General features: G+C 45.4%; 1 protein-coding gene across 1 annotated transcript; it reads left to right on the top strand.

Moving 5' to 3' along the window:
* The first annotated feature begins 7,785 nt into the window (after positions 1-7,785).
* LOC119458124 (uncharacterized) lies at positions 7,786-9,135 on the top strand. The gene is made up of 2 exons (XM_037719947.2): positions 7,786-8,478; positions 8,616-9,135. Exons 1-2 carry the CDS (start codon positions 8,019-8,021, stop codon positions 8,888-8,890), a joined length of 735 nt encoding a protein of 244 aa, XP_037575875.1. The 5' UTR covers positions 7,786-8,018; the 3' UTR covers positions 8,891-9,135.
* The last annotated feature ends 1,081 nt before the right edge of the window (positions 9,136-10,216 follow it).

Raw genomic sequence — 10,216 nt, 5'->3', positions numbered from 1 at the left:
AGCGAGCAAGTTTGCGTCGATGGGAGAGGGTATCGAGACCTGCACGTGCGTTTAACGCCGTGACGCTTGTGAAACGTGAGTAATGTGAACAAATGAAGCGAGCGGCATGGTTCCGCAGGGATTCAATGTTACCTATGACGTAGGCTTGATCCGGGTCCCGTAAGGCTGAAGCGTACTCGATTTTAGGTCGGATAAAGGTAACAAGCAAGTTTACGCACCAGCGCAGGAGCATGTTGAATGTTGCGTTTTAAGAGGCCATGAGAACGGTTAGCAGCTGTTAGATTCAAATCAATGTGATACTCCCAGGTTAAGTCGGACTGAAGGTGAACTCCTAAATATCGGTAAGTAGCTGTCTCTACTATTATGTCATTAAGAGTGTATGTTGAGATGCGGCAAGCATTTTTTGCAAAGGAGACGAGCGAACGTGTTCCAACTGCGAAATTCAAGCCGTGCAGTAGTGAAGTCATGCTTGTTTAGCAGAACTCTTAGGACAAGTGCCATTTTTGATCGATACATCCGCCTTCGAAATATGCTAAACATTCATTAGTGTTACAGTTAAGATCACCCTGAACTGCATGACGCATGGTTTTGGGAAACTGTTTGCTGGAACGCCCACATATTTCGTAGCACACTTTAGGGCCGGTTATTTCGAAAGTGTTGCTGGACTTGCTCGGCTTAATTTCGATATTGTAGCATATAAGCCCTGAAGTTGAAAAAGAGAGAGTTAATTAGGGGAATCTTCTTATAGCTACATGGACACTGTGATTTCTCGCTTAAGTATCGCCCGCCTCTTCCATAAATACACCTGAAAAGGCGTAACAGCGCTATCACAGGCGATCTTTTTTAATCTGTCCGAACTAAATGGCAAAAAAAAAAAAAGGTGGCATATGTGAACGTTTCCTTATATATTTTGAGCGTTAATCCACACTTACACACGGCAAAAGGATTTAAACGGGAAGTTCCATGATCGTTCCGATTTGCGAAACAGTAGTTAAAGTTGAGTGAAGATAAGAAAAGTGCATCACACTTATTCGCTCTTTCATCGGCACCCGTTGGCTCCTCACTTATAGTGGCGGAACAAAATTGAACATCAACAAACATTCAATACTAAGCTTTACAGACCACACGTACGCTTGGAAACGCGGGTACATTGGCTAGCCACTGTATCTCAGTTTTCGCGCGCCTGGGCTAGAGTGTACTACAATACGGTCGAGTGAGACGAGCGGCTGGGGCGACGCATGCTTTGCAGTGAGGCGCCCGATGTGGAAAAATACAGTGGCGGCGCTGCGAGCGAAGTGGATTGGGCCCCATCAAGGTCGCGCCGTTAGAAACTGCTGGCGATACAGCTCGGCAGGGTCATTCGTACTACTTCGCGCGCTGATATTTGCGTTCAGACCGCTCAAATGGTGTTCATAATTGCATATGACATGTATTTATGCCTTAAGAATAAATTACTTGCTTTCTCTTCCCTTTATTTTATTGTTTAATGCCGCTCGGTGATGCGCGTGCATTGCGGCCGCAGTGGGCTTTCATTCTACTATGCTATTGTACGGTTCCCTTTGGAGAACAAATATTTTTATCGTTCTTCAAGTAGCATGTATCTCTCGTGTGTATTGTTGCGCATATAGTTTTCCATCAGTAGGTCTTGCGAAACGCAGACGGAGAAACATATGTAACCTTCCTGCTTGCCGCTTCAAACAAGTATACAGCATATCTGCCCCATCCGGCGCCTTGTACTCAGATTTACGGGAAGCATTGCCATAGATAAAGAAAAAACAGAAAACTGCAGCGCAACATTCCATTCAAGTTTCCGCCTTCCTCGTGTAACAGAATGCGGAGTAATTGGTACGGGTTCATTTATTGCGGTAGTACCTCGAGCGCCGAAAACAGTTTTAGTTAGTCATTCTACATGCTCGTCTTTGGCCGTAAGCTGTACATGGAAACTTTTTTTTCCAGTCAATACTTCAAAAAAAGAAAAACAAGAAGGAAATAAAGAAAGCTGGCGCGATAGCCTAATTGGTGGCTATATAGTGGATACGGTGTTGGGCGGCTGAACTCCATGGGGATCGCGGGTTCAATCCAAGTAGAATTCGACGGGAGCGAGATGGAAAAACACTCGTGTACTTCTATTTAGGTGTGCGGTGGTAGAAACCCAGGTGGTGAAAACTAAACCTCATAATCATATCGTGGTTTTAACACCTAAACCCACGAATTTATTTAAATTAAAAAAGAAGAGAGAAGAGCATGTGGATGCGTTCTTCGGCTTTTTTCTAGGGGTGTAAACAAAAATTATTCTGGAGTCTGATTTCCGAGAAAAACATATTACGCTTATCCTATATATTTCATACATAAATGTAATGCTGTTCCCAAATGTATGACCGCTCAACTCAACAGCTTGTATATTATAAACGGCTGCTTTCAGTTATCCGGTGCACTATCATAACGACCCCAATGAAACAGCATGTCTCACATACACGTAGAGATATGTGCAGAACTGTTGCGTTCGTTGAAGATAAGTGTGGTACCCCATGGGGCACACAGTTTTAATGGGTTGCAAACATGGTGAGACTGTCAAAAAAAGTTTTCCTTGTCTGAATCAAGTTAGCAGGTTTACAGGCTGCCCCAAAACGGGGCGTTTATATTGAATGACAGCTATAGGAATTTGTTAAGGAAGATGAGTGGACACGGCAAAAGCGCTTGGCTCAGGTCATTCACCATGCGATGCGTTTTCTTCGTACAGGCTCTGTTGCTGACAGCGCGCGAGGCTTCGCCAGCGACCACGCTATCGCCGGTTTCAACAACATCAAGCGACATCAGCGATGAAGCTCGGATACACGGCGTCATCACCGACCCGCCCCTTCGTCCAAGCCATGGATTCTTGACGTCACCAGCCCCTACCTTTATAAAGTCTCTACCAGACCCGAGGATTTTCAGTGGGCACGGCGAAAGCGCTTGGCGCAGGTCATTCACCATGCGATGCGTTTTCTTCGTACAGGTTGGTCACAACTGTTCGTTACGTAGTGATAATAGATTTTTAGTGGTTTTGCCGTGCCCCAAAGTTTGTATAAGTATAGCTTATGATTGATGGATGGACAACAGGCAATAAAAAGTGATATATCGGCCTTGAAAACGCGCCTTGAAACTACGGAAAAAGCTCTCGTTAGTTTTGAGAAGCGTTTCACTCAGTTGGAAGAACACTTAAAAACAAATACGAGCGCAGCTGCTGACTTGGTTGCAACTGTAGGCAAAATGGAAGAGACACTCAAATCACAGCAAGCCAAACTGATCGACCTGGAAGATCGCAACAGGCGGTCAAATCTGATAGTTTTTGGCATTCCAGAAATTCCCAATGAAACCGCATCATTGTTACGCGACAAAGTTATAAACAAAGTGTTTCTGGAAAAAAATGGGCGTGAGCTGTACGTCGGCGGCTAGAATACATAGGCTAGGGAAGAGTTCAGAGGGCAAGCCGATTATCATGTATTTTCAGGACTACGTGGAAAAACATTCAGTCATGCAAAATGCACGCAAGCTAAAAGGGACAAATATTTCTATCCAGGGCGATTACTGCGCAGACACGCGGCGGAAACGCAAGTTGCTTTGGAATAGTGCGAAGGCAAATGAAGATAGCGGAATGAGGGTGCAGCTGATACACGACAAGCTCCGAATTGATGACCAGTGCTTTCTGATAGTACTAACTGACAGCTCAAGGCGCCGCAAACAAAAAAATTTGGAACGAACTGCTCAGCGACCGAAAGCTAGCGCTTGCAGGTACACATCAGCTCCGGCTAGTTTCGTTCAATGCCAGAAGTATTGTGAATAAAACAGATAAGTTAGAAGATTTGCTTTCGTTATATGATCCCCATGTTTGAGTCATTTCCGAAACTTGGTTGCATGAAGCCATTCGTGACGATGAAATCGTTCCACCAAACTATCGCCTGTATAGAAAAGATAGGGGTTCTCGCGGTGGCCGTATTGCAGTCGCAACGAAGTCCGATGTTCATGTCACAGTTGCAGATCAAATCATGGGACACGAAAATTTGTTCTTGATGGTGTCTATCTGGGGACTGACGTTTTTCTTAGCTCCAGGTGCCGATGACTCATATATGCATAAATTGTATGATCATCTTTTAAGACTGAGAGGAGGAAACTTGATAATAACAGGTGATTTTAACCTGCCATGTTTAAACTGGAATCACTTAAATTATGGTTCGTCGGTTTCCGGTGACTTGGCGAAAGACATTATGCTCAATCTTAGCCTCCAGCAGGTTATTACTAATGATATCAGGGGAAATAATGTTCTGGATCTTCTGCTCCTGACCGAAGTATTTTTTGCCGGAACGGCAGTGGTCGAGCCTGGCATATCCGATCACAAGCTCATATCTTTTTGCTGGGACGTTCCAGCGGAAATGCACCAGTCATAGAACCGTAAAAACAGAGACTTCACTAAGGCCGATGATGTAGCAGTCATAGATTATATAGATACACATCTTAAGATAAGTGATAATAATGTTGAGTTCTCGTGGCAACGATTTCAGGATACTGTAAAGTACTGCACTGAACAGTTTGTACCTTTAAAAGCTGTTCGAAAACAACGGCTGAATCCCTGGATAAATCGGGAAATTATCCAAACCAAGCGTAAAATTAAAAAATTGAGGAACCACGACCCCGCAAATTAAGCATCTGAAACGAGAATTACTGATAAAGGTAAATTCGGCCAGAGATAGGTTTTATAGCACGACTATTGAATAATTTCTTTCTAGCGATAAGAAAAAGTTTTGGTTACACCTAAGCCAAAGGAAACAGCAGATAGATAGCATTAACGTTAATGGAATTGAAATAGAGGATGCGCACAGCATTGCAGAAAATTTCAATGTTTATTTTCAAAGTGTTTGCAGTAGTAGTAGTAGTAGTAGAAAACATTATTTTATGTTTTAAAACGAAGTCCCAGAGGGTGGAGCCCTCAGTCCAGGGCCCCATTTGCTGCTGCTATCCGGCTGGCCCGGTCGATCAGGCATCGCTGGTCGTCGAAGGCTGTGCTGGAAAGAGCGGCTTCCCACTGGGATGGGGAGGGGTTGGGTATTCTAGGTAAGCCGGGTGGTTTGGAGCATTCCCACGTAGAATGGTAGAGGTTTGGGTGACCACCACAGAAAGGACATTTGTCGGGGTACTGGCTAGGGTAAAAAGTGTGGCGGAGAGCAAGGCTGGGGAACGTATTAGTTTGGAGCTGACGCCAAGCGGCTGCATCTGCACGGTTTAGCTTCACGTGTGGTGGAGGGAATGTTCTACGGGATAGTCTGTGGTGTTGTAGTATATGCGTGTATGTAAGCGGTATCGTTTCCACCTTGTCTGGGTTGGACTGGTCTTCCACCGGTGCCTGGAGGGTTAGGCCTCGGGCTGCCGCATGAACGCGCTCATTGCCAGGGAGAGACGCATGCCCAGGTGTCCAGACTAGGTGAACTAGTGGAATGTTTTGCTTCTTGTGTAGAATTTTATGAGCGATTGGTGAAATCCGTCCTTGTGCGTAGTTTCGACATGCTTGCTGGGAATCTGTAAGAATATGTATGATCTTATCTGGGGGTTGAGCGCTGATGGCGAGGGCTATGGCACATTCTTCGGCTTCCGTGCAGTTGTCAGTGCGTATTGTGGCTGGTAATAGTGCTTCGCCCTTCCAGTCGGCCACCGCTACCACTTTGGCTGTAATGTCGGGGTAGCACGCGGCGTCTGTATAGAAGGTGTCGAGGTCGTTGCAGTATGCTCGGTGCAGTGCCATTACACGTGCAGTGCGCCTGCCTTTATGGTGTTCTGGGTGCATATTCCGAGGTATGGGGGCCACTGTAATGTTTTCTTTGATGTTTGGGGCGATTGACAGGGGCTCTCGTGGGGAAAACTCTGATGTTGGGTAACGTAATTGTCTGAGTACGTGCCTTCCTGTCGATGTACGTTTCAGTCGTTCGATCTGCCCGACTTTCTGGGCTTCGATTAATTCGGCCGTGGTGTTATGCAAACCAAGCTGTAATAGTCTGGCTGTTGAGGTTTGCAGATCAAGATCAGACTGAGCTTGCAAGCACATATAGCCCGTCGGTAGATGACATTTTAATCACTCGCGAGGGTGTCCTGGAGCTGCTCCTAAATATAAATATGAAAAAATCTGCTGCTCCTGATAACATTCCCAATGCTTTCTTGAGGCGATATGCCGAACAAATATCGGAATTTATCTCAGATTTTTTTCAGTTATCCTTAAAATTGGGAGAAATACAAGGAGACTGGCGCAAAGCGCGGGTTGTGCTGGTACACAAGAAGGGAGACTATCTCACAGTTTCACACTACCGGCCTGTATCTATTACTAGCGCGAGTTGCAAGCTATTGGAACATATTGTAGCTGGTTTCATACAAGGGTTCTTGAAAGATCATAACATACTATCACCTTTTCAGCACGGTTTCAGAAAAGGACTCTCCACGGTGACTCAACTAGTAACAACCGTACATGAACTTTGCCAAATACTTGATTTATCCGGACAAATAGATGCGCTTTTTCTGGACTTTAGCAAAGCATTCGATAGGGTTCCCCATAGTAAGTTAATATATAAATTAGAAAAAAATTGGACTTCCTTTTGGTATTGTACAGTGGACTTGCGCGTACCTGAAAGATAGGGAACAGTTTGTTGAAGTTAGAAATTGCAGTTCTAGTGCCCGTCAGGTCACCTTAGGAGTTATAGTCAGGTCACCTTAGCAGTGTGTTAGGACCTTTGTTATTTTTAATTTATGTCAATGATATGATTGAGGGTATTCCTGCTAATATGTCCATTCGGTTATACGCTGATGACAGTGTTATTTTCAAGGAAATTGTGTCCCATGATGATCATGATGTGTTGTAGATGCGTTGTAGCAATCTCTGACTGGTGTTCGAACTGGGGAGTGCAGCTCAATGCGGAAAAAAAAAACGTACTTTTACGCGTAACACTAAAGAAATTTCGCAGCAAATTTAATGACCAGCTTGAAAACCGAGCTATCACCGAAGTGGGAAAATATAAATATATTGGCGTTACTCTTACCAATAAACCCACGTGGTCAACACATATCTCGGATATCTGTTCAGCGGCATTAAAGAAACTGTGGTTTGTAAAGAGAAAGCTTAAACACGCGCCTATAAGAACTAAAATATTAGCCTACAATGCAATAGTGAGATCCAAATTAGAATATTCTGCAGAAGTCTGGGACCCGCATACTAAAAGAAAAGGACATCATGAAACTGGAGCGAGTCCAGAGAAAAGCTGTGAGATTGATATACGAAAAATATGCCAGGACAGTTTCCGCGTCCTCATTAATGTTACAGAACAGAATACAGACACTACAAACACGCAGAAAAATTAATCGCCTTCCGGAAAAAATAACATGGCGTTACCCGCTTCTGTATGTCGGCCTACTACGAGAAGAACACGACACAATCACGAATATTTCCTCGCGCCAATTTTCACTAGAACAAACGCTTACAAGTACGGTTGTTGTTTTTTTTTTTTTTTTTCCCGAACGGTGAGCGAGTGGAATTCACTTCCCATTGGTGTATTTGAGTCAGATGATTTCATGGCTGCATTGGAAAAGCATTTTTGTGAATTTTAGTGATGTCGTAGTGTGATCCCCGCTTCTCTTTATGCATAATGTTCATTTTATGCAACCTTATTTACACCTGTCTGTTTTTTCTTTTTGCTTGCTGTGATGCAACATTATTTACGCCGGCCTGTATTTTCTTTTTGCTTGCTGTAATGCCCCTCCTGCTTGGGCCACAGTATTACCAGAGTCCTTCAATACTTTTCTGGTCACGAAACTTCTCCGTAACGCTATGGGAGAGCTTCATATGGGGACCAAAGCTCCCGCGCGGTGGCGCTACGAGTCTGGTGAAGGCGGCTTGGACGGCGGCGGCCGCATTTGCAGTGCGTTGGAGCGCGAGCCTACTGGTTTGTTTGTTGTGTGGTATAGCTTTCTACACTCATCACGGACGGCAATATATGTGAACTACCATGCCTCTGACGTGCTGCGTACCTGGTTGCCGCTCTGGCTATCGGAGTTGTACGGAAAAAGCTTCGCTGTTCTGCCTCCCAAGCGACCGCGAACAACGCGACAGGTGGAAGCGAGCCATTCCACGACAGGAGACGGGCGCTTTCAACTTCGAGTCGAAGGCCGTTCGTGTGTGCGAGAAACATTTCGACACCACGGACATTATTCGAGCCGATGAGTTCAGAATAAGTGGACAATCTGTGCTTCTGCAGCGCGAGAAGCCTAAGCTCCGCGTCGGTGCCATACCCCGGATATTTGAAAACCTGCCGGCGTATCTTACGAAGCCCAAGCCACGGTCGCGCTCACAGCGAGAAAATCCGCCTGCAAAACGTCGTCGCGTTTCGTCGCCGAACAACGATGGCACTGCAGCTTCTGTGAGCTCCAGCACAGAGCCCTGCGATCCTGAAGCAGCCGGAGATGATGGTAAGCCTCCATTCGCGTTGCCTTGTTTTCTTGTTTCACTATGTTGAGAGCCTGTATTGCCTGTGTCAGAGTGAAGGACTCTGCCTGTGTGCTGCGTGATGTCGCATTATATTGATCCATATTTATTCGTTTGACAGGTGGAGCGATAAACACTGGAAGCTGCACAGAGACGGCATGCCAGACAGAGGGAAATGTCTGCTCCATCTCAGAGCTCCACGCAGTTAAAGACCAGCTTCGAAGCACTAAGCAGCAACTTCGTTTGTGCCAAGTGAAGATTGCGAAATTGACGGCGCAAGCGAATAGGAGCAGAAGATCGCACCAAGACGTTCAGAAGCTTTCGGCTCGCGAGAAGCTCATTTTTGACCACTGGCTCATGAAAGCCAACGCGAAGTCTGCAACAGCTGCGCGGTAAGTTCCAAATACCCCATCACACAGTAACATTGCTATTGGATTGCCCCTTTTGCGTTTCAAAATGTTATCTCAAGGTGTAACCTTCATTTATTCATCATGTATTTGTATCTGTTGTACCGCAAAACAATATGCTATTGAGGCAGACATTGGTTTGGCCGTTTTGTTTTGTGTAGTGTTATTTCTAATTTCGGGAAAAATTGCAGGTTTGTTTGGGCAAATATACTGTCTTCAGTTTTTATAACACCATTCTCAGCAAACTGCCCAGCAAGTGGTGGCAACAAGCCTAGTCGGTAGCAGATGTTCTGTTTGTCATGCTATGCAAAGCCCAACTGTTGTGTTTTGTGTTTGATAGTGACACATATTTGTGTGACGTTGTTTATTTCCTTTATCCGCCATGCTATTGCCGTAAACTTGTATGAATAAACACTTGCACCACAGCCGCGGCGCGTTTTCTAGTCATTTGCGTGCGCTTGGCAGCTGCCTGCGACGATCAGCAAGTGGTCAGTCAGGTTACTGTCATCTGTGTGGCGGAACCAAAATCCACGGCGGCGACATTTTGATTATCCAATCAGGTATTTTGAATTTGGAAAGCGGAGCATGGCTAGCTTTGCCTGCATTTCTTTTCTAAATTTTTTTTTAGTGTCCCCGCCGCGGTGGCTCAGGGGCTAAGGCGCTGTGCTGATGATGATCAGCCCAAGTACGCGGGTTCCCAGCCGCTTTTCTGATGGAGGCGAAAAGAGAAAATGCCTGTGTTTTAGAGAGTCCCGCGCATGTTAAAGATACCTGGATGGTTAAAATTATTCCGGAGAGCTACACTACGGCGCGCGCCCGATTGCCTGCATAGCGTCAGCGCGTTAAACCTCATAACCAATCAATCAATTAACTTGTCGTTTTGGTGGGAGGAGTGTGTCAGGCACTGACCGTACGAGTTTTTTTGTTGACACCCTATACCTATGTGGACAGTCAGGAAAGTCGCTCAAGTGTGTAGCATTTACTCCTACCCCCCTACGCGCGCCCATTATGCTGCTTCCATTTCGTGAGCGTTTTTCTTCATGATGTTGACGCTCACTTTCCAAACCTAGATTATTTTTTTACATTATTAGCGCGCTATAAAATCGCGCAGACACAGCGCTAACCCATCGTGCTGTACGTTTGCACACCTATTTACTCAGCGCAGCATGTCGCCCAGGGCTGTATATACCGATTTAAATCTGGTGCTAGTTAACTCAAATGCAGGAAACTGCAAAGACTAGTCAAAAATCGAAAACGCCAGATGTCCGCCTTCTCAAAGCGAGAACGTAGCGGCCGTGACTACCGCAACGAACGA

Source organism: Dermacentor silvarum, chromosome 7 (assembly GCF_013339745.2).
Source record: "Dermacentor silvarum isolate Dsil-2018 chromosome 7, BIME_Dsil_1.4, whole genome shotgun sequence".
Taxonomy (NCBI): Eukaryota; Metazoa; Arthropoda; class Arachnida; order Ixodida; family Ixodidae; genus Dermacentor; species Dermacentor silvarum.
This window is presented reverse-complemented; position numbering and strand designations above follow the sequence as displayed.